This window comes from Aquarana catesbeiana, linkage group LG08, assembly GCF_042186555.1.
Source record: "Aquarana catesbeiana isolate 2022-GZ linkage group LG08, ASM4218655v1, whole genome shotgun sequence".
NCBI classification, from domain to species: Eukaryota; Metazoa; Chordata; class Amphibia; order Anura; family Ranidae; genus Aquarana; species Aquarana catesbeiana.
Window position 1 is genome coordinate 19629652 of NC_133331.1, and position 25531 is coordinate 19655182.

General features: G+C 43.0%; 1 protein-coding gene across 2 annotated transcripts in view; it reads right to left on the reverse strand.

Moving 5' to 3' along the window:
- The window catches only part of LOC141105221 (killer cell lectin-like receptor subfamily B member 1B allele B), a 208721-nt gene that overhangs the window by 107282 nt on the left and 75908 nt on the right, over positions 1–25531 (reverse strand). For both annotated transcript variants that reach the window (XM_073595109.1, XM_073595108.1), the window contains exon 6: positions 11816–11890. In XM_073595109.1, coding sequence (XP_073451210.1) covers positions 11816–11890 — 75 coding nt within the window. The remainder of the gene's footprint in view (positions 1–11815; positions 11891–25531) is intronic.

Here is a 25531-nt window from a genome sequence, read left to right on the forward strand (position 1 = left end):
AAATGGAGCGAGTACAAAGAAGGGCAACAAAGCTAATAAAGGGTCTGGAGGATCTTAGTTATGAGGAAAGGTTGCGAGCACTGAACTTATTCTCTCTGGAGAAGAGACGCTTGAGAGGGGATATGATTTCAATTTACAAATACTGTACTGGTGACCCCACAATAGGGATAAAACTTTTTCGCAGAAGAGAGTTTAATAAGACTCGTGGCCACTCATTACAATTAGAAGAAAAGAGGTTTAACCTTAAACTACGTAGAGGGTTCTTTACTGTAAGAGCGGCAAGGATGTGGAATTCCCTTCCACAGGCGGTGGTCTCAGCGGGGAGCATTGATAGCTTCAAGAAACTATTAGATAATCACCTGAATGACAGCAACATACAGGGATATGTAATGAAATACTGACACATAATCACACACATAGGTTGGACTTGATGGACTTGTGTCTTTTTTCAACCTCACCTACTATGTAACTATGTAATTCATAAGTATTGGTCGACCAAACCCATCCACCATATGCCAGTTTTTTCATCAGCCATGTCCAGGTCCCGATACGAAATCATAATGCGCTTCTTGCATTTCAATGACAACTCACAGTGCCCCCCCCGAAATCACCCAAACTTTGACAAATTATATAAAGTTCGCCCCCTAATTCATTTTTTTTCCCAGAAGTTTGCTGAAGTTTATGTCCCTGAAAAAAATATATCTATGGACGAATCCCTGGTGCATTTCACAGGCCGGCTGGGAATCAAACAATACCGGTTTTGTGTACGCATTCCGCGTGTACGAAGGGAAACATTCCCAGCTCCAGCCCCCTGAGTGTCCCTCGTACATGGGAATAGGTGGGAAAATTGTTTGGGAGTTGGCATTCCCACTCCTCCAAAAGGGGTACCATATTTATATGGATAATTATTATACGAGTTTGCCCCTTCTCCGCCACCTATATCTCAAACAAACTTTGGCCTGTGGTACAACTAGAAAAAACCGAAAGGGCTTCCCATAGTGTCTTGTCACCACAAACATTCCAAGGGGGGAATCGACAAGCTTGAGGAACAAAGAAGTGTTGGCTGTGAAGTGGAAGGATAGAAAAGACGTGTACATCATGTCCACCATCCACGATGACACCTCGGTGGAACTTCACAGAAGACGCGGTACCGTTCGCAAGCCTACCTGTATCACTGAGTACAATAAATACATGGAGGGGTGGATTTAAACGATCAGTTGTTGCAGCCCTATCTTTCAACAAGAAAATCCTTATTCTGGTACAAAAAAGTCGCAATTTACTTTTTTCATTTGGCCCTTTTAAATTCTTTCATAATCTACCAAAAATCCACAGAAACACCCACCACCTTCATAAAGTTTATTGAAGACATTGTCACTGCCCTGATTTATCAGCAAGTATCCCCCCCAGAAAGCATTCGCTCCGATTCTGTCAGCAGACTACATGAGCACCATTTCCCAGACCATATTCCACCAACAGGATCCGGAAGACGACGCCAAAAAAAATGTCGGGTGTGCACCAAAAGAGGAATTAGGAAAGATACCAGCTTCCATTGTACCGACTGTCCCTCCCAACCTGGCCTTTGCATCGGAGACTGCTTCAGGCGATATCACACTCTGGAAAATTATTAGTCCATATTTCTAATACTGCCATTTCCCCATTTTTAATTTCTGTCCTGAATATTTCCCTTCCTCAACCAACCATATTATTGCCTTCCATGTGAACCGACCCTGGCCTGTTTCTCGACTATGCCTCTGCCTACCGTCTGCATTGTTTTTCCGCCATGTTTTTGCCTTTCACGTGAACTGACCCTGGACTGTATCGACTATGCCTCTGCCTACCGTCTATTTCTGCCTTTTACCTGCACTGACCTTGGCCTGTTGACCATGTTTTTGCCTGCCCCTTGGATTGATCTTTCACCCTGCTACACAGGGGTCTCACATATGTGAGGGGCTCCAGAATAGTGTTCGGAGTTCAGAAAACCAGTTTTTGGTTTAATGTGTTCCCATAACAGGGTCTGGTTGCCCAGGGGCTTCAAAGCGATTGGGGTGGGAGAAGCCTCTACCCCTGTCCCCATTCTTTCCTGACCGATGCCCTAAGCTTGATGGTACTGCCTGCTCCCTGGACAAATACTCTGGCTGTGCTGACCATACCTCTGCCTGCTGCATGTACTAACTATGGACAGTATTCCTGCCTGCTGCATGGACGATCCTTTGATCCTTTTGCTGCTGCTGACCACATCCCTGCCTGCTATCTGGACTAATGCTTTGGCTGTGCTGACATCTCTACCTGTACTGACTATTCCTGCCTGTTTTGCTGTCGCTGTCCACGTTCCTGCCTGCTGCCTGGACCGATGCTCTTCTCTGTGGACCACTGCACTACTAAAACTGCAGGTAATCTTTTCTTTACCCTTTACTCAGCAGAATGTATTTTGGTTTGTAATTGGTATGTACAGTACATGCTATGTGTTAGAAATATGAAGGGCCTTCAACAATGTGATAGGTTGGCAGGAATTTGTGTGTAATGTATGCTCCTAGAACAACTGACAGTGCTACTTGGATGTTGGGCCTCTGTATGTGGCCAGGCTGTGTAAAAGTCTCACACATGTGGTATCGCCATACTCAGGAGGAGTAGCAGAATGTATTTTGGGGTGTCATTTTTGCTATGTACATGCTATGTGTTGGAAATATCTTATGAATGGACAACTTTGTGTAAAAAAAATGCGTTTTCATTTTTTTTCCACAGATTCCAAAAACTTCGGGAAAAAAATGAACCATTCAAAAGACTAATTATGCCTCATAGATTATACGTTGGGGTGTTAGCTTTCCAAAATGGGGTCATTTTGTGGGCGTTTCCATTGTCCTGGTGCTCCAGGGCCTTCAAAATTGTAATAGGTGGTTGAGAAATGAGATGTGTAATTTATGCTCCTAGAATGCCCGAAGCTGCTACTTCAATGTTGGGCCTCTGTATGTGGCCAGGCTGTGTAAAAGTCTCACACATTTGGTATCGCCATACTCAGGAGGAGTAGCAGAATGTATTTTGGGGTGTCATTTTTGCTATGTACATGCTATGTGTTGGAAATATCTTATGAATGGACAACTTTGTGTAAAAAAAAATGCTTTTTCATTTTTTTCCCACAGTTTCCAAAAACTTCGGGAAAAAAATGAACCATTCAAAAGACTAATTATGCCTCATAGATTATATGTTGGGGTGTTAGCTTTCCAAAATGGGGTCATTTTGTGGGCGTTTCCATTGACCTGGTGCTCCAGGGCCTTCAAAAGTGTGATAGGTTGTCATCATATGAGATGTGCAATTTATGCTCGTAAAACGCCTGACGGTGCTAGTTGGATGTTAGACCTCTGTATGTGGCCAGGCTGTGTAAAAGTCTCACACATGTGGTATCACTATACTCAGGAGGAGTAGCAGAATGTATTTTGGGGTGTCATTACAAGTATGCATGTGCTGTGTGAGAGAAATAACTTGTTATTATGACAATTTTGTGCAAAAAAAAAAAAAATTCCAAGAATTGTGGGAAAAAATTACAACTTCTAAAAGCTCATCATGCCTCTTGCTAAATACCTTGGAATGTCTGCTTTCCAAAAAGGGGTAATTTGGGGGGTATTTGTACTTTCCTGGCTTGTTAGGGCCTCAAGAAATGCAATAGGCCTTCAGTACATCAGGTGTGATCAGATGTGATCATTTTTCAATGATTTGCACCATAGCTTGTAGACTCTATAACTTTCACAGAGACCAAATAATATACACTAATTTGGGTTATTTTTACTAAAGATATGTAGCAGTATACATATTGGCCCAAATTTATGAAGAAAAATTACTTATTTGCAAAATTTTACAATAGAAACTAAAAAAAAGTGTTTTTTTTTTCAAAAATGTCTCTCTTTTTTCGCTTATATTGCAAAAAATAAAAAAAAACAGCAGTGATTAAATACCACCAAAAGAAAGCTATGTTTGTGAGAAAAAAATGATAAAAATTTGGTTTGGGTACAGTGTAGCATGACTGAGTAATTGTCATTCAAAGTGTGAGAGCGCTGAAAGCTAAAATTTGGTCTGGGAAGGAAGGGTGTATAAAAGCCCTGTATTGAAGTGGTTAAAACTACTCGCGGCTATAATGAATTGCCGGTCCGACAATACACATAAAAGTTCATTGATAAAAACGGCATGGGAATTCCCCACAGGGGAACCTCGAACCAAAATTCTTTTTAAAAAATGACATGGGGGTCTCCCTAAATTCCATATTAAGATATTAAGGGGATCCCCGGCCACGATTTAAAAAAAAAATGGCGTGGGGTCCCCTCAAAAAATCCATATCAGACCCTTATCCAAGCAGGCCGCAGGAAAAGAGGTTTTTGATAAAAACGGCATGGGAATTCCCCACAGGGGAACCCCAAACCAAAATTTTTTAAAAAATGACGTGGGGGTCCCCCTAAATTTCATATTAAGATATTAAGGGGAACCCCGGGCAAAATTTAAAAAAAAAAATTGCGTGGGGTCCCCCTCAAAATCTATACCAGACCCTTCAGGTCTGGTACGGATTTTAAGGGAAACCCCACACCAAAATTTAAAAAAAAATGGCGTGGGGTCCCCCCAAAAATCCATACCAGACCCTTATCCGAGCACGCAACCTGGCAGGCCGCAGGAAAAGAGGGGGGATGAGAGAGTGCCCCCCCTCCTGAACCGTACTAGGCCACATGCCCTCAACATTGGGAGGGTGCTTTGGGGTAGCCCCCCAAAACACCTTGTCCCAATGTTGATGGGGACAAGGGCCTCATCCCCACAACCCTTGCCCAGTGGTTGTGGGGGTCTGCGGGCGGGAGGCTTATCAGAATCTGGAAGCCCCCTTTAACAAGGGGACCCCCAGATCCCGGCCCTCCCCCCTGTGTGAAATGGTAAGGGGGTACAAATGTACCCCTACCATTTCACAAAAAAACTATCAAAAATGACAAGAGACAGTTTTTGACAATTCCTTTATTTAAATGCTTCTTCTTTCTTCTATCCTGTATCTTCTTTCTTCTATCTTCTTCCCTCTTTTCCTGCGGCCTGCCAGGTTGCGTGCTCGGATAAAGATCTGGTATGGATTTTTGGGGGGAACTCACGCCATTTTTTAAAAAAATTTGGCTGGGGTTCCCCTTAATATCCATACCAGACCTGAAGGGCCCCCAGGTAGGAAATTTAAAGGGATATTACACTTTTATTGTTTCACTTTAAGCATTATTAAAATCACTGCTCCCGAAAAAACGGCCATTTTTAAAACTTTTTTTTTGCATTGATCCATGTCCCCTGGGGCAGGACCCAGGTCCCCAAACACTTTTTTATGACAATAACTTGCATATAAGCCTTTAAAATTAGCACTTTTGATTATTCATGTTCGTGTCCCATAGACTTTAACGATGTTCGCGTGTTCAAACAAATTTTTTGCCTGTTCCCAAGTTCTGGTGCGAACCGAACAGGGGGGTGTTTGGCTCATCCCTATTCTTGATATACATGACATTTTAGGGCTTGAAGCTTCACCACTTCTCCTGATCTACAGAGGAGCTAGCTAGAGGAAGATGCCTCTTATGACCCAGGCTTGGGTCCCTACACCGGCAGCCAAATGATGCCGTGATCAACAAATTACCTCACTAAATTACCTCACTTTGTCTATTACAGAGGTATCCCTGGCACCAGAACGCCTCAATGTGTACCATAAAAGGCATAAGCGGGCATAGACTCATTGATGGTAGCAGAGACTCATGGTGAGGGGATGTTGTACGCACCTGCTCATCCAACTCATGGGGAACTAATATGCAGCAGGGGCAGAAGGATACTATTTATAGGGATGTAGATCTTACATTAGTTATGCCGGCCTTAATGTACGTTTAAATAACCGCTGAAGCAGACTGTTGACGGTATGCCCTCCCTCATGCTGCATATATAAGGGACACAGAGTCGCTAGGGAAACACCCTTTGGTGCTTGGCAGGCTACCCCCGGGGTGCAACGGGACCTCTAGGACCAGGGGCACCAGAAAATGCTGGCTTTATCAACAAAGCTGCTGGATTGTTCTCTGCTTCTCCGGAGAGACTCCTAAAATGCAATGAGGTATGGCGGGTTGCACAATGTTATATCTGTTGAATTTATCTTCTTATGGTTGGTTAAGTTTGTTTGTTGGTTGGGAACACCTCAAAAGAGGAAGGGGAAAGAAGGAAAAAAAAAGGAAACACGAAACAAGAAATGGACAAAGGAGAGGAATAAAAAAGGCTTTGTTTTTCTTGTTATAGTCCATCTTATTTCTTCTGCTTGTTGCCTTCCCGGTTTCGGGGGAGGGTGTGGTAGGTGGAACTAAATATGTACTGTGGTATAGGCACTAGAAGTTCTCATAGGGACTTGGTGGGCCATAAGGGCAATAATATGGCCCTCAGTAAACTTGGACGCCTCTTGAGCTCCTCCCTTCCCCCTCTGGCTGCTGAAACAGCAAAAGCAATTAATCTCCTACCTAACTCTAGAATTGGGGACCGAGGAGCTCTGGAAGTGGGGCACACCTAGCAGTAGGTGGGCCTGCTCCAGAGCATTCTGGTCCTTATAGCGGTAACTTTGATCTCCATTCTTTACACTGGTCTACTGTTCGGATTCTGAATGCACCTATCTGAACTCGCCCTTCGGTGTTTGACCCCTTCCCCACCTCAGAGAGGCAGGCTCCCCTTTGAATCCGGATGGATTTCCTTTTTCCTCATATTTTCCCCCAATTTCTCTCTTAGGTGGATTAGCAGGCCTGACGCCACCTCTGGCGACAAGAAGTTACACCCGTCTCTCTTAGTTTGAAAGAGACGGTGTTTTCAATTTTCCGGTTGACGGAGTACGCTAGTTAGGTCAACTCCCTAAACCCCCCCCCTCTTTTTTTTCTCTCTCATTCTCTTCTTTCTTTCCTTCCTCTCTTTTGGTCTCTCTCGTTCTTTATCTTCCTTGTGCTCTACTCTTCCACACCACCACAGACCTTCTCGGTCTCACTGCACCAGAAACACTTCAATATTCTCAATTCTAAAGAATGCTCAGCTACTCTCTCACTCAAGGTGTACTCTGTAAACATTAAAGGGCCTCAATGTGCCTGAAAAACATAGCAGCGTACTAGCAGAAGCACACTGACTGAAGGTACAAATTGTCTTTTTACAAGAGATGCACTTTAAATTAGGCAACATCCCCCTATTATGCAACCGTCGCTTTCCCACAGTCTTCCATGTGACCTGTGCTGAGTCGAAAACTAAGGGAGTCGCGATTTTGCTATCTAGGTCGTTGTCATTTACCCTTAATGACCAGATGCTGGATCCAGAGGGCAGATTCCTTTTTTTAAAAGGTATATGGAAGAATAGACCAGTGACCTTAGCCAATATCTATTGCCCCAACTCTAAGCAAATACTCTTTATCCGGGAAACCCTGCTCAAATTAGATACCTTTCAATCAGGTCTCTTGGTTCTTGGAGGGGACTTCAATTTGTCCCTAAACGCCTTGCTGGACACCTCCTCTGGCACCTCCTCTCTCTCCTTCTCAGTCTTACGCCAAGTCAAATGACAACTAGCCTCTCTTACCCTCCATTACACATGGAGAACATTAAACCCCGATCGGTGGGATTACACTTTTTTCTCGCCACCACACAACAGCTATTTGAGATTGGATTATCTCTTCATACGCCAATTTGACCTTTCGTACCTAAACAACGCCACTATAGAGCAGATGGTACTCTCGGACCACCACCCAGTCACAATGACCCCAGTCTTCCCTGACAGGGAGGTCTCCTCCAAGATCTGGAGAATGGACGCGTCCTTTCTGGCAGACTTTGGGGACCTGACCACTATCAGGCAACATATTGAGGAATTCTTTTGCCTCAACAACACACCTGACATCTCACCCCTGACTCAGTGGGAGGCGCACAAATGTGTCATACGGGGACACATGCTCTCCATTGCAGCTCGGAGGAAGAGAGAACATCAAAAGCTGATAAAAGAACTATCATCCAAGATACATGAACTATAAGCTCAACACAAATGCTCACGTGCAATCCACTTAGCACAGGAACTGGCGGACGCTCGGGCCCTCTTAGTGGAAGAACTCTTTAAAAGGGCGCGTAAAAGACACATACTGACGCAACGCTTGTTTTATGAACAAAGCAATAAAGCGGGTAGACTTCTGGCTAGGGCCACACAGAACCAGACGCTGATCACCACAGTGCATCATGTAACTGACACTCGGGGACACGCACTTCAAAAATGAAGCTATAGCTTCTCAATTTCAATGCTTTTACAGCGAACTATATAACATTCACCCCGACGAACCAAACTCTGTTAGAGCAGACAATAGGATAAAACTGATATGAGAATTCCGAAGTCGAAACCCAATGAGGCTATACAGGACCTCGAGGCACCTCTGTCCTTGGAAGAATGGGGTGCGGCACTGAAGGCTACAAAGCCGGACAAGAGCCCAAGCCCCGATGGATTCTTGGCCCAGTACTACAAGTGCTTCTCAGACCTCCTTGGCCCAAGCTTTCTTAAAGCCTTTAACTCGCTGTCAGCAACTCCCTATTCTTCGACCACCTTACTGGAAGCATATATCGCAGTGATTCTGAAATATGAAAAGGACCCTGCCAATGTTGCCTCATATTGTCCAATAACCTTACTTAATGTGACGTTAAGCTTTTTTCAAAAATCGAAGCAACACGTCTGTCCCAATATATACACCGCAATGGGTGGGACTGGATCAAGTAGGCTTTGTCCCAGGCAGAGAAGCTAGGGACAACACTACCAAAGCCTTGAACCTTCACCACTGGCTAACTTCCACCCAAGGGGAGGGTTTCTTTCTTGCAATGGATGCGGAGAAGGCGTTGGACCGAGTGGCCTGGGACTATATGGGTGAAGTACTGGGAGCTCTGGGTCTTGGCACCAAAATGTGTGCACTCATTCTGTCCCTATATGCCAACCCGAGGGCAAGAGTTAGAGTCAATGGCTGTCGAACACCTTCTCTATCCACAACGGAACGAGACAGGGCTGTCCCCTATCACCCCTTCTCTATATCCTTACCCTAGAACCCCTTCTCCGTTGTATTAGGTGAATACAAGTACAAAGCCGTGCATTAAAAAATAGCAGCGTTTGCAGACAACGTCTTATTATTTCTTTTCTTTCCACTAACGTCCCTACCAAACCTCTTGTCAGTTCTTGAACAATTCAAACACATCTCCAACCTGAAAATCAACTACTTAATTCGCTTTGAATGTCTCCCTACCTTCCGACCTTATGCGACAATACCAGATGAACTTTCCATTCCAATGGAAATTGGACGCGGTCACATATCTAGGCATAAAACTCCCTGTTAACCTAACAGAACTCTATACTAGAAACTTTACAGCGGAATTAGAGAATATGTGTCGAGACCTTCAGAAATGGCATGTGCCCTCAATCTCTTGGTTCGGGCGTGCTTCAATCCTAAAAATGATGATCCTTCCTCGTATGCTGTACAAGATGCAAATGATACCAATCCGACTGCCACCTTTATTTTTTTGCGGCATATAGGACCATGTATAGGTCCTTTTTATAGGCCAACAAACCAGCACAAATCAAATGGGCTAAGCTAGTATTGCCAAAGTCGAGTGGGGGGATTGGTCTCCCAGATCTCCAACGGTACTATTGGGCAGTCCATCTGACAAGGGTGGTGGATTGGAAGATCCATGAAAGGTACAAAGTGCGGGTCGGGCTCGAATACCTAGTCTCCCAGGTACAATTAGGTATAGTACCATGGCTCCCAAATGAACACATACCCCCCCATATACATGCCCACCCTCTAATAGGAGCTATCCTTCAGGCATTTGACAGGGCATGTACCACACACAAACTCTCATCCAAGGAATGCCCGATCACCCCCCTTAGGGGCAACCCGACCTTTACCCCAGGCCTAGCCAGGAATGTCTTGGCAGCAGAATGGCCGCATAGAGAAATCCAAGCAAGATACTTTTTCTGGAGAAGGAGGTTCAAAAAACACAAAGAAATGGCTGAATTATCCAATACAGCAAAGTTCCCTTTCTGGTCATATTTGCAACTGAAACATTACCTAGATAACCCGACTCGTAGAGGACACTTTACTAGGGACACAATGGTGTTTGAGTCTCTCTGCACCAGATTATCTCCCCAAAGCCATGTCATCTCGGCTCTCTACGCCTCAAAGTTTGGGGAGCAATATGCTACAATACGCGCTGACTGCGCTTTTTGGGAATCTGCTCTGGATGTGGAATTAGATGAGGCCTCTTGGGACCGAATACATCTATATATCCACAAGAGGTCTCTAAACGTAGTGACGCAGGAGAATGGATACAAGATCAAAACCAAGTGGTACAAAACGCCAGATATCCTACATAAATTTATACCTGCAGTGTCTGACCGCTGTTGGAGGTGCAGAGTGGAGAAGGGCACTCTGCTTCATATCTGGTGGACATGCTCCCTGAACCAGCCATATTGGCGTAAGGTTCATGACACGACAATCCTGATTGCTTCACTCCCGTTGGAGTTTACCCCAGCACAGTATTTACTACATCACTCACAAATTCCCAGAAAATGTTACTTCAAGTCAGTGATGCACTTGATCAACGCAGCTAGGCTATGTGTGCCAGTCCACTAGAGATCTATGTCTCCGCCCCCTATGAGGGAATGGACATCTCGCATCCGCCACGTTGCAGTGATGGAGCGCTCTTGATAAAATATCTGAATACTCCATTTGTGCAGCTTGGCACACCTACCGAGAATACCAAGACTACCAAGAGCTGATACGTCAAAACAACTGACATGTCCCATGAGCAGGGGACTTGACAGCAAAGGATATTCTGACTGCTCGTCATGAGCCATAATATAAAATTTGAGGTGTTAGAGATGGAGAGGGTAGCTGGTGGTGGCCCCACCCCCTCTCCTCCCTCTTCTCTTCTTCTTTTCGGTTAAACTCTTCAACCTCCATGTCAATGCCTGTCCCACACCTCTATGGCCTTAATTTATGGGCCTCAATTTCTTTGTGGACAGATGCTTAAAGCAGTTGTTAACCCCCCCCCAAAAAAAAATTGGATTCTGTTCCCTTAAAGCATGAATAACAGCACAGTGCTTGTGCTGTGTATTTTGGCCCTCTGTATCACCTGAAATACCTGGCTGATCCTGCCAGTTTCTACCCTCCCCTCTGTATGCTTACCACAATATATCAGAGCTGCTGAGCCCTGGAACCGTGGTCAGTTTACGTGCCTCCGTCATATGCTGCTATCTGCAGCTCTCCTGTGTCTCCCTCTGTCCTCTTCCCCCCTCCCCTCCCTGTCTGACAGCTCTTAACTAGCGCCGCTCTGCTCCTCTCCCCACTGCTTGAAAACTAACTGATCTGTATATCATCCCCTCTGTCACATAAAAAGCTGTGTCCTAGTGCCTGTGCTTTGTAAAGAAAAAGCAGATTTCTACCTGTTTTAACAGTGTCTTCCAGTGATCACATGACTCCAGGCTCTCTGCTCCTCTCCTCCCCGCCTCCCTGGCTGATGTCCGCAGGGAAATCTTGGCCCCACCCGCTGGAGATATCAGACGGGGAAAGCAGAGAGCCTGGATTCATGTGATCGCTGGAAGACACTGTTAAAACAGATAGAAATCTGCTTTTTCTTTATAAAGCACAGGCACTAGGACACAGCTTTTTATGTGACAGAGGGGGATGATATAATGATCAGTTGGTGGCTTAACAACCACTTTAAACTTCACTCTTGAATCATTCCAGCTATTCAATATTTGGTGACAAATCTTAAAGTCAGTAGATAAAAAGACGTACCTGCAGTTTTCTTCTTCTCCACACAAAGTTGCTCCTTTATGTCTGCCAGACATACCACCGTATCGTTACAATGAGCTATAAAAAAAACAAATTAAATGTACAAAATAGAAAGACATATTATTTTGTTGTATATTATATACATTTATATAATGTATATTCATGTTATTTGTGTAAAACATAGTTCATTATCTGTAGATGACAACTAGAAAAAAGTGAGCCCATTTTAATTATATTGGTGGTGTAACTACAGTTTATAATTGTAGTTCATATTGCTGGGGGAACATACTGTAAAGATTCAACTTTGGAGACTGATAGGATCAAAAACTTCAAAAGAGAACAAAAACTAAAAAAAAATATATATATATACACTTCAAAATGCAGTTAACGAAGATTACATTTTAGTTATTGTCACAACCTGGTGGGCTGTCAGCCTCTGGTTTATGGCAGGCTTGTACAGTGCCTTGAAAAAGTATTCATACCCTTTGAAATTTTCCACATTTTGTCATATTACAACCAAAAACATAAATGTATTTTATTGGGATTTTATGTGATAGACCAACACAAAATGGCACATAATTGTGAAGTGGAAGGAAAATGATAAATGTTTTTCATTTTTTTTTTACAAATAAATATCTGAAAAGTGTGGTGTGCATTTGTATTCAGCCCCCTTTACTTGGATACCCCTAATTAAAATTTAGTGGAACCAATAGCCTTCAGAAGTCACCTAATCAGTAAACAGAGTCCACCTGTGTGTAATTTAATCTCAGTATAAATACAGCTGTTCTGTGAAGCCCTCAGAGGTTTGTTAGAGAACCTTAGTGAACAAACAGCATCATGAAGGCCAAGAAACACACCAGACAGGTCAGGTATAAAGTTGTGGAGAAGTTTAAAGCAAAAATATAAAAGCATTAAAAAATATCCCAAGCTTTGAACATCTTACGGAGCACTGTTCAATTCATCATCTGAAAATGGAAAGAGTATGGCACAACTGCAAGCCTACCAAGACATGGCCGTCCACCTAAACTGACAGGCCGGGCAAGGAGAGCATTCATCAGAGAAGCAGCCAAGAGGTCCATGGTAACTCTGGAGGAGTTGCAGAGATCCACATCTCAGGTGGGAGAATCTGTCCACAGGACAACTATTAGTCGTGTTCTCCACAAATCTGATCTTTATGGAAGATTGACAAGAAGAAAGACATTATTGAAAAAAAGCCATAAGAAGTCCTGTTTGCAGTTTGTAAGAGGCCATGTGGAGGACACAGCAAACATGTGGAAGAAGGTGCTCTGATCAAATGAGACCAAAATTTTACTTTTTTGGCCTAAAAGCAAAACGCTATGTGTGGTGGAAAACTAACACTGCACATCACCCTGAACACACCATCCCCACCGTGAAACATAATGGTGGCAGCATCATTTTGTGGGGATGCTTTTCTTCAGAAGGGACAGGGAAGCTGGTCAGAGTTGATGGGAAGATGGATGAAGCCAAATACAGAGCAATCTTAGAAGAAAACTTGTTAGAGTTTGCAAAAGTCTTGAGACTGGGGCGGAGGTTCACCTTCCAACAGGACAATGACCCTAAACATACAGCCAGAGCTACAATGGAATAGTTTAGATCACAGTATATTTATGTGTTAGAATGGCCCAGTCACAGTCCAGACCTAAATCCAATTGAGAATCTGTGGCAAGACTTGAAAATTGCTGTTCACAGACGCTCTCCATCCAATCTGACAGAGTTTGAGCTATTTTGCAAAGAAGAAGAATGGGCAAAAATGTCCCTCTCTAGATGTGCAAAGCTGGTAGAGACATCCCCAAAAAGACTTGCAGCTGTAATTGCAGTGAAAGGCGGTTCTACAAAGTATTGACTCAGGGGGGCGCTATACAAATGTACCCCCCACACTTTTCACATATTTATTTGTAAAAAATGTTGAAAACCATTTATAATTTTTCTTACACTTCACAATTATGTGCCACTTTGTGTTGGTCTATCACATAAAATCCCAATAAAATACATTTACGTTTTTGGTTGTAACATGACAAAATGTGGAAAATGTCAAGGGGTATGAATACTTTTTCAAGGCACTGTATAACCTGCGGTTCATGGGCCTCATGAAGCCCAAAATGGCTATGAATGCAACCAACACAAAAATGAAAACTTATTTAAGAATGTTGAGATTTTTTATTGGGTTTGTAAAAAATGAATTTACACTTAGCGAACACATTCGCCAAAGAAAAAATTGACAGTGTGTCTTTACTGGACTTTTATACGTTTTAGCTTCTCAAAGAAAAACCTCCCACTCTTCACAATCATGCCTTATCTATGTCATCAGTTTTCAGCAGCGACTATATTTGTGAGAACTATTTTCAGGGATGAAGAACACAAAGGGCAAAATTAGAACCAAAATATCTGATGAGCAACTTGAGAATTTCTACTGCATCCATCCAACCAGATATTGATGCGTTAGTTCATTAAAAAAAAGTGTCAAATATTGCACTAGTTTTATGTTGTTTTTTTACTTTTATGATAAAAATATTTTATAAAATTAAGTTTTATTACTCAGATAGGTACATTATGTATATCAGTGATCGGTAACTTGTGATCTGCCTGACTTTTTCTGCTCATCAGCTCTCCTTATTGTTAGTGTATTTTATGTGCGACCCAAGACCATGCCTCTTCTTCAGATGTGGCCCAGGAAGGTCAAAAGGTTGGACACCCTTGCTATATGTATTGGTTACTCCAGCAATGGGGTTGATTTACTAAAACTGGAGAGCGCAAAATCTGCTGCAACTGTGCATGGTATCCATCAGCTTCTAACTTCAGCTTGTTAATTTAAAGTGTAACTCCACTTTTGTTAAGAAAAAATACCCCCCCCCCCCCCGTGTTATCTATGTACGTTGCAGATTCCTACCTTTTGTTATTCTGAAGAAATCCATGTGGGGAAGTGAGTCTGATGGGAGTGGTTTAATAATTTTTAATCAACTGTGCACCTGCAGGCCACTAATGAGGAAAGCTGCTGGGTCTGCATCCCTTTAGACGTGATTTCCTATTGGGAGTATCTCACCAAAAATTTAAATTTTTGTTGCATGGGATGTGTGATATCTGACTTGTATCTTAGGCAAACTTCTGGGAAAATTGGTGAGCCAATCACACAAGCAGGAAATGATGTTTCTGGGGGACGTTCTGTACACATTCTGTCTACAGAACCCCTCTAGGTAGCCATATTGCATTTTCAGAAAATTACAGCGGCTGCAGATTGAAAAAGAAAGGTCATTTTTATTAACATTCAAGTACAATATAACGCAATTATTTTTTCTTTATTTGCCATTTTTTTTGCCCCGTGAAAGTGGAGTTACCCTTTAAGCTTTGACAATAAAACCTGAAAGCTGATTGGTTTCTATGCAGAGCTGCACCAGATTTTGCACTCTCCAGTTTTAGTAAATCGCCCCCAACAAGATCTCCCTGCCATAAGTTATTAAAGTCCTGACTTAACTTCCACTTGGAATTTTTTGTTGTCCACCCTTCCCACTACGTTTGTGTGTTACAGCTCCTCCTATTACATTCTCTAATACATTCTCTATTGCATACATTCTCTATATAAAAATCCAACAGAGGTGGTTGGTGAATCACTGAGTGATATAAGAAACCTTGAGGTAGTTTACTACCATAAGCTGAAATACTTTTTTTTGGCTTTTTGGCAACAGCTTCACTTTTTTGTTTAGTTTCTCCCTTGAGTTTAATATAAAAACAAATAAATAAATAAATAAAGCCCTTAATTTGCATTTGATTGGTAAGGGGGGGGTTAGAGCATGATATAATACAGGTAAAAACTCCTTTCTGATACCCAATACAACACTCCTTGAATACACCTCAAATGAATACACCTCAAATTTTGGAAAGTAGACATTCAAAAGGTATTTAGAAAGAGGCATGACCTTTCATTGAGGTCCAATCTTCAGCGGCTTGGAAGACCTGCTCGAGTTCTGGATTTTCGGTTGTCATACCTGGATCCATATTGGCTGATCGACACAACGTCTGCCCTTGGAATGATCCTTCTACAGGTTTTGTTTACCTTTCAGTCGGTGGTACCGATGAGCACCAGGCTTTCGGCCAACATATGCCCGATTGACCCACTGTCATACGACAGGTGGGTCCACCTTGTCTGGTAAGAAGTATCCATCCATAACCTCCCATTAGATGAATGTTCATTCCATTACGTTTTGTTGTATACAGCCATCCTTTTGTCCACATCATCCCATCATTTGTCACAGAGGATTCATTACAGCCATGTTGATTGGACATTACTTTTAGGAGTTTAGTTTGATTCCTTTCTTCAGTGTTTGGACTTTACTATGCCATAGTCACCACACATTATTATTTATTCATGTTGTTTTCACACCCTCATGAGGTTTTGATTATTGTTATTTTGTATTATAACACTCCTCTTATCAATTGTTGTGATACGCATTGGTTCATCACATTCACGGTGTTTTATTCTTGATACATTTAGCGCTACACTTTTGTATTTATTATTTATCTTGGACTTTGTTTGTTTTAGTGCTAGCAGCTTTTTGTATTTTATTTTATTTAATTTTGGTTTAGTGCAGCAATTTTTCACACAACTCCTTGGATCAACACTCAGCAATGTTGTTTGTTCTAATTTTTTTTAGGAGCTGTGCATTTAGGATTACATCCAGCTATTTTTTCATCAATCTACAGCCACTAGAGCCAGTTCCTCAAGTAGACCATTCTGGCTATAGAAATTTGGAGAGGTTCAACCTTTTCCCTTCAGGCACAAAGAGTGCCATTTCCTCTTTCTTTATTTGGCCTAAAAATGAACAACTTTCCAATGAACATTTTATATGGACCATTTAATTGTGATCATATGCACCATTCAGAAATTAAGGTGATTTATATAATATACAAGGCTGTGAAATGCTGGAAGTTTTGTGTCAACCACAAAGCAGGAAAGTTTTACTTTTGATTACCAGGGGCCTATAATTATGTCGTTAGTGTAGAGGGCAGAGGAAGCAAACACCTTCAAGTATATCTAAAGCCAAATTGTTCCATTTTTTTTTTCCTTTTAAGTAATCTTTTTTTTATTTGGTTTAGAAACATAACAAGTCAAATAAGCAGGAAAACAGGAAAACAGGAAAAAAGAAAGTCATCCATTTGTCAACAGGCCCAAATAGGTGCCGTTCTTGATACGTAACAAAAGGTCCGATTGACCATCCTACATAAGGAATATAAAGGCATATGATCTGCATACTTAGTACTAAAGCAGATGAGACCTCACACGTTGAATATCCTTATTCCTATCAACAAGTCTCCGTACCAATAAAAGCACCCATCTATGTATATGTGGGAGATGGAGAGCAATATCAGGGATAACTAACCCAATAGGGAAGGTCACGGGAGTAAGACCAGGAGGGAGAAGTGGAATGGGAGTGGGGGGGAAGGGGAAGCAAAGGAGGGGGGTAACAGAAACAGCACTCTAGTGAAGGGTGCTTGGCCTTGCACCTGGTGACACAGGGATTCTGCTGGGTCTATAATGGTGATGATGAAAATGACCCCCCAATAGTCACTCTGCCGACAGGGGGCTAGCAAAAGTGGATCTGCTTGCAGGTGTATTGCACACTCGATGATGACTCTCCATGCCACCCAGGTGCCCACACCCTTACATACTACTAACCTCTGAACTCTGCATTACTTACTCGTTCCCCCTGCACTGTTTTAATCAAAATGTACTGTATACTACTAAACCTACACACCTTGTATTTATACCATACACCAGGCCAGAACTCTGCCCAGCCAGCCAGCCAAGTCAGAATTCAAACCAGCCTGGCCAGAACACAAGACAACCCTCACAACCTAATGTTAACGTAATGTTTGACTTGCAGTTGCAGTGCCACCCTATTCACCAGAATGGGTCACTTTCGATGGCAATGCTTCACGGCGACAGGGGTTATAATTTTTGCTGCACTGATCAAAAAAAAGGATCACTGCTGCAGCATGTGTACAACCCCATCCAGCTAGATTTGCAGCCCAAGGGGGGGATACAACTGGGATGGCAATAAGGTTAAAGGGTAATTCCACTTTCTTGGGGAAAATAAATAGCAAATAAAGAAAAAATATAGCGCATATAATTGCAACACTAATCATATTGTAATTGAATGGTATTAAAAATTACCTTTCCTTTTCAATCTGCAGCCGATGTAATTTTCTGAGAATGCAATGCAATATGGCTACATGGAGTTGTTCTGTACACAAAATGTGTACTGATCACTCCCCAGAAACATAATTTCCTGCTTGTGTGATTGGCTCACCAATTTTTCCAGAAGTCTGCCTAAGATACAAGTCAGATTTCAGGCATCCCCTGCAACAAAAATTAAATTTTTGGAGAGATACTTTCAATAGGGACTCGTATAAAGGGGTGTAGGCCCAGCAGATTTCCTCATTAGTGCCCTGCAGCTGCATACCTGACAGTTAAATATGAAACCACTCTCATTGTACCCACTCAGAGCAGAGGCACAGAGAAACACACAGGGATTTCTTCACAATAGCAAAAGGTAGTGTAGCGATATCCCTGAAGAAGCTGCTTTTGTTTGTTCAGCCTGTTACTCTGCCTCTCAACCCCAAAGAACTGTCCTCCCACCCCCTCTGTGCACACCTAGCAATGTGATTAATGGAATAACCCAGTAATAACACACAAACACAGTTCTGCTCTCTCAAATTTACTTGGACCAGAGAAAAGCTTAAAGTAATATTAGTCAGCCAAGTCCTGTACAAGTAGCCAGGACTTGGTTGAAACAGTTCTCAAAACAGTCAATAACACTATTCAACAATGTACTCCCCCAAACAAGCTATTGATTGATGTAGAATACTAGGGCTAAAGGGGAAATCCAGGCCGGCCTATAGTACCTCCAATACACACACAATGAAGTAATATAAACACCAGTGGCGTGTCCCCTTTAAAAGCAACAACAATACTGTTCTAGAAGCAAAGCTTTGCATTTGTTCTCTTCACCGGCATGTAGGCGCTCTGTGAACAAGGGTCCCTCAATGTAACAGGGTGTTTGGAAGGAATGTAAAGTAGCTGGTGCTGTGATGTAGCGCACCTCTATGTGATCCGGATAACAGGTGTCTGTGCACAGTATTCAGGTGTGGTGTTTTATGGAAGGCAATAAGATTCCTGGGCAAAGCCCTCTCACCAATCCTATACGCATTCAGCAGTCCTCCAAAGAGCGACCAACCGGTTCTCCTGGCTACAGATGTGTAGCGATGGCTTTAAGTCTCTGACCCGTTGAATCGGCCGATTTCGTGGCATTCCGCACTGCTGCAGAGCATACTTCTGGAAGCATGCAGGTTCTGTTCCTCTGGGCTGGAGCTGCAGACTGTGTGCCCCTTGGTAGGCCGCAATCCCCTCACACAGCAACAGAGGGTTGCTCTCCTGATGGGATCCAGAGACTTTTTGGCCTGGTCCGCCCTGTGCTTTTTAGGCTTAATGTACACGGGACGTTTTTACAACCTCTTCTGAACGAATTAACTTGACAGATAGTAACCCACATTTAAAACGTCTGTTTTGCCGCATTTACATGCCACGTTTAAAAGTGTTTTGCCGCGTTTGTGTTTATAAGCGTTTGAAAAAAAAAATTTTAATTTTTTTCAAAATAGGCAAAAATGAAAAACGCCTGTAAAGGAAACACGGCTAAACGCGAGTTACCGCAAGTTATTTTACACTGCTCCGACATGAAAGTCCCATGGCTTCAGATCTGACTTTGCCCTGCAACATCGGTCAGACTTCAATGAACAGGATTCGACTTGAGATGAGTGCAACTTGGGTCTAGTATGGATTTTTTTTTTTTTCAATACATTTTGCAGCGTTAACATTGCCTTTGAGCACAAGTCGCATGTAATAAGTTGGATCAGTTAAAATGATGATCTGACTTGTAAACATCTTCAATGATATTCAATGGGCTGAAATCGAACCAAAGTCGGATCAAATTAGTGAGGATTCTGAGGAACCTTTTCCAAAGTTGGACTGATACAAGTCAGACCAGTTAAGATGGCTCTCAGGGAATCATTGATTTCAGAGCCGTAACTAGAACTTTGAGGGCCCCTGTGCAGGAAAGCATGAAAGCCCCCCTGACCCCTGGCTGGGGCCCTTCCCTCTGGGCCCAAGGCCCTTTACTCCTGTTGCAGGTCCCTTTATTGCGGTCCCGTAGCGGGACCCTTTCACATGTTCTGCAGTGGGCCCCCTTCCTGCTGTCTTGGGGCCACCTCATGGTGAGAGAACGCCAGGGCCCAGTCACAAAGGTGACCTTTCCTACCCTGGCAGTTCCGCCACTGGTGCCAGTAGTTTTTATTTTTGTTATTTTATCTAGGGGCAGCAGGGCCTAGATCAGTCATAGTGGGTGGTTGGGTGTAATTAATACTTTTGTGACCCTCATGGGCTCCTCTACCCCTCCCCCTCTTCTGGAACTTGTAGTTCGGCCTTCTCTGGATCTACTTTCCCCATGACAGGTCCTCTGCCCCCTCCCACTGACTGGTGTATGGCTCGGGAACAGGAAGGCAGGGCCGGCTCAGTGATAGGGGTGGGGTTACCAATCTCTAATCCCTTCTCCAATGACTGATCCTCTTTACCCCTCCCACTGGCCAGTGAAAGGTTCAGGAACAGGAGGGGGCAGGTCAGGTTCAGTGACATGGAGGCGTGGTTACCTGTCTCTAATCCCCTCCCTCATGGCAGGTCCTCTTTACCCCTCCCACTGATTGGTATAAGGCTCAGGGACAGGAGAGAGAGTGGGTTCAGTGACAGGGGGTGGAGTTACCAGTCTCTTAATCCCCTCTCCCCATGACAGATCCTCTTTCCCCCTCCCACTAATTGGTATATGGCTCAGGGACAGAAGGGCAAAGCAGGCTCAGGGACATGGCATGGTGTTACAGTTAACATATCAGTCTGGCTCATTGGTGCTCCCACCATGCTGTCACTGTCCAGGGGGGACGCTGTCTGCTCCTTTCCCGCACCATCATATGTCACTCTCCACCTCCCACACCACCCCCTCCGATGCTCCCTCGCACCCTGCTGGGTACTATGGATTTCCGCACAGGGGAACTGCATTGGCCCCCTGGAGCATTGGGCTGGGTTACAATTGAGACCCCTATAGCTACGCCCCAGATTGATTTATACATGGCATGTAACATGTACTCTCAAAGTCGGAGCGTATGTCGAACCAGTGGGAACTAGGCCTTAAAAAGGAGTATACCAAGGAGTGTTCTAATAAACAGAGCCATAATAAACAAACAGAGATACAGTATATTGATATAGGTAGAGTAGTAGCCTCAGGTATAAATTGGGGAACCCCAGTCCATATTGTTGAATCAAAAGACATTGGCAAAAATGTGGGTGTATTCTTTTATACAGTATTTAATAGAAAATGTGGAGATTATATTGTTTGTGCATGCTAATAAAAACTACTATATACAGTATCTCACAAAAGTGAATACACCCCTCACATTTTTGAAAATATTTTATTATATGTTTCCATGTGACAACACTGAAAAAATGACACTTTGCTACAATGTAAAGTAGTGAGTGTACAGCTTGTATAACAGTGTAAATTTGCTGTCCCCTCAAAATAACTGAACACGCAGCCTTTAACGTCTAAACCGCTGGTAACAAAAGTGAGTACATCCCTAAGTGAAAATGTCCAAATTGGGCCCAATTAGCCATTTTCCCTCCCTGGTGTCATGTGACTCGTTAGAGTTACAAGGTCTCAGGTGTGAATGGGGAGAAGGTGTGTTAAATTTGGTGTTATCGCTCTCACTCTCTCATATTGGTCACTGGAAGTTCAACATGGCACCTCATGGCAAAGAACTCTTAAGGATCTGAAAAAAAGAATTGTTGCTCTACATGAAGATTGCCAAGACCCCGAAACTGATCTGCAGCACGTTGGCCAAGACCATACAGCAGTTTAACAGGACAGGTTCCACCCAGAACAGGTCTCACCATGGTTGACTAAAGAAGTTGAGTGCACGTGCTCAGCATCATATCCAGAGGTTGTCTTTGGGAAATAGACGTATGAGTGCTGCCAGCATTGCTGCAGAGGTTGAAGGGGTGGGGGGTCAGCCTGTCAGTGCTCAGACCATACGCCACACACGGCATCAAATTGGTCTGCATGGCTGTCATTCCAGAAGGAAGCCTCTTCTAAAGATGATGCACAAGAAAGCCCAAAAACAGTTTGCTGAAGACAAGCAGACTAAGGACATGGATTACTGGAACCATGTCTTGTGGTCTGATGAGACCAAGATAAACTTATTTGGTTCAGATGGTGACAAGCGTGTGTGGTTGCAACCAGGTGAGGAGTACAAAGACAAGTGTGTCTTGTCTACAGTCAGGCATGGTGGTGGGAGTGTCATGGTCTGGCGCTGCATGAGTGCTGCCGGCACTGGGGGGCTACAGTTCATTGAGGGAACCATGAATGCCAACATGTACTGTGACATACTGAAGCAGAGCATGATCTCCTCCCTTCAGAGACTGGGCCGCAGGGCAGTATTCCAACATGATTCCATATTCCAACACACCTCCAAGACGACCGCTACCTTGTTAAAGAAGCTGAGGGTAAAGGTGATGGACTGGCCAAGCATGTCTCCAGACCTAAACCCTATTGAGCATCTGTGGGGCATCCTCAAATGGAGGGTGGAGGAGCGCAAGGTCTCTAACATCCACCAGCTCTGTGATGTCGTCATGGAGGAGGGGAAGAGGACTCCAGTGGCAACCTGTGAAGCTCTGGTGAACTCCATGCCCAAGAGGGTTAAGGCAGTGCTGGAAAATAATGGTGGCCACACAAAATTTTGACACTTTGGGCCCAATTTGGACATTTTCACTTAGGGGTGTACTCACTTTTGTTGCCAGCGGTTTAGACATTAATGGCTGTGTGTTGAGTTATTTTGAGGGGACAGCAAATTTACACTGTTATACAAGCTGTACACTCACTACTTTACATTGTAGCAAAGTGTCATTTCTTCAGTGTTGTCACATTAAAAGATAGAATAAAATATTTACAAAAATGTGAGGGGTGTACTCACTTTTGTTAGATACTCTATATAGATGTCATTTTTTTTTTCTGAAGATATAAATATTTGTGCAAACATTGTACAATAAAATTGTGATTACAATCTTTTTATAGACCCTGGAATGTCAAAAATGATATGATGTTTAATGTCGATTTTAGCATGTGTGTGAAAAAAAAAAAAAAAAATTCCTGCTTGTAAGGCTGGGTTCACACATCTGCGGTGCGAATTGAAACTCAGTTTTCACAGCTAATTGACAAAGTAGTTGTTCAGCCTTTTCAGGTCAGCTTTTGATCAGGATCAGGTCAGGTTTACATCAGTTTTATTCAGGTCAGGATTTATTTCTGTTCACAACTGAATGATAGGTGCGATTCAGAAGCGTTCCTATAGAAGTCAATGGGCCTGAATTTGCACCTGAGCCGGACCGCACTGCTCAGAAAACTGACAGGACTCTTTTTTAATTCATACTGAATCCGCACTCCGGCTGTCCGGACATAGTTGAACAGGCACAATAGAAAGCAATGTACTTTCAAATGCCATGCAAATTGGATGCAGCTCAAAATGCATCCAATTTGCATATGTGTGAACCTAGCCTAAAAGGCTAACTTCACAGTTTTGCAGTAACACGTGTCTTACCACATGCTTTACTGAAATGCACATGCATTGCATGGCATTCCAATACACCAAGCATCACACCTATTTTGCAGCAAGTACAATGCATGGAAACACACTGTATGCACGTGCAGCCATTGTCGTGCGCTGCGTTGAAAAAAAATAGTGCAGGTTTTTTGCTTCTTCTGGTGCAAGAATGTCCACCTGATAGGAAAGGCGTGTAAAGGGGGCTTACGTATTTTCCATGCATACAAATTAGAAAGTGGGATTATGGGACTTTAGGTATCAAAGAAAATTGGAATTTACAAAATATAAAATCCATTTTTTATACACAGGTTATGTTAGATGTATTTTACAAAGATATCATGTTCTATACAATAACACAGTGGTAATATCCACCAAATCAGGGATCCTTAAACTACAGCCCTCCAGCTGTTACGGAACTACACATCCCATGAGACATTGTAAAACTCTGACATTCACAGACATGACTAGGCATGATGGGAATTGTAGTTCCTGAACAACTGGAGGGTCGTAGTTTGAAGACCCCTGCACCAAATGATCAGTACAAGTAATTCAAGACAATATTTAAGCCTATATTACAGGTGTCCTCACATGATGGACAAGTAGTCGGCACCCATACTGTTATATATTTATCCTAAAAAACAACCCTGGATGGTGGTTCTTCATTCTATTAAATCCAATAGAGTATGGGTGGGTTACTTTAACCATTTGATTTGTATTAAATTATCAATACTAGAACCTTCCCTTCATCGCTTCCTTTGGTCCGCATCTTGCTTCCTTCTGGTGGATTTGAGAGGTGAGGGTTATCCACCTTTGTGTGGTCTGAGTGCCTATTATGAGCGGATGTGTGTTTTCAAGTGGTATGCCTACCTGATGAAGTCACTAATTGTCATCGTCATGTGAAGACACCTGCAATCTCGGCTCAAAAATGGTTTAGTATTACTTGTACTAATAATTTGTTGGATATTGCCACTGTTTTATGGTGTATTTTATGATGTCTTTGTGCAATAAAGTAAATTGATTTTATATTGCATGAATTGCAATTTTCGTTGGCACCTAAACTGTCCTATAATCCCACTTTCTAATTTGTATGTTTACACTGTAGTATGCGGTGCCCTTTTTGGTCTTCCTTTTATCTGTTCCTTATATACTTTGTTTTCCAAGTATGCTCTTTGCATACTTAAAATCTGTTTTTTTTTATTTATTTATTTTTGTTCTATAAAAATAACAAACATGTTATACTTACCTGCTCTGTGTAGTGGATTTGCACAGAGCAGCACAGATTCTCCACTTTTCGGGTCCCTCTTTGGTCCTCCTGACCCCTCCCTCATGTTGAGTGCCCCCCCCACAGCAAGCAGCTTGCTGTGGGGGCACCGAGCCAAGCCACAGCTCAGTGTATCCATGGTTCAGCCCCACCCCCTCTCTCTCTCCTCATTGGCTAACTGACTTTAATTGACAGCAGCAGGATTCAATGGTGCCGCTGCTGTGTCTCAGCCAATCAGGAGGGAGAGTCTCGGACAGCCAAGGCACTCGTGGACATCACTGGATAGAGATGGGGCTCAGGTAAGTATTTTAGAGGCTGCTGCACACTGAAGGTTTTTTTATCTTAATGCATAGAATGCACCTTCTGCCTTAATAAAACAAGTGGAGGTGCAACAACTAAAACCATAAAAAAAACCGAATAAAAATCTACAATAAAACTGTAAAATGATCAATCATAGATCTGTGATCAATCCGTTTTGTATACACAGTCTATATAAGTCTATGTACGGATGGTGAAAAGGGGTTAAAAGTCCAGAGCAAGCAGGGCTGCCATCATATTAGAACAGAAACCATGTTCCAGGGAGCTGCAAAGAAACAAGGAGAGAGGCGCCTCTGGGTGCAGACATTTTTAGCAAGCTTTAATACACATAAATTAGTCACTCACATTTCAGCAGAAAGTGATAGGCATGGAAGTATAGACATGGTTATGTCACGGTGGCGATTCTGTGTCCTCGGCCTTGTAGTTCCTCTGTC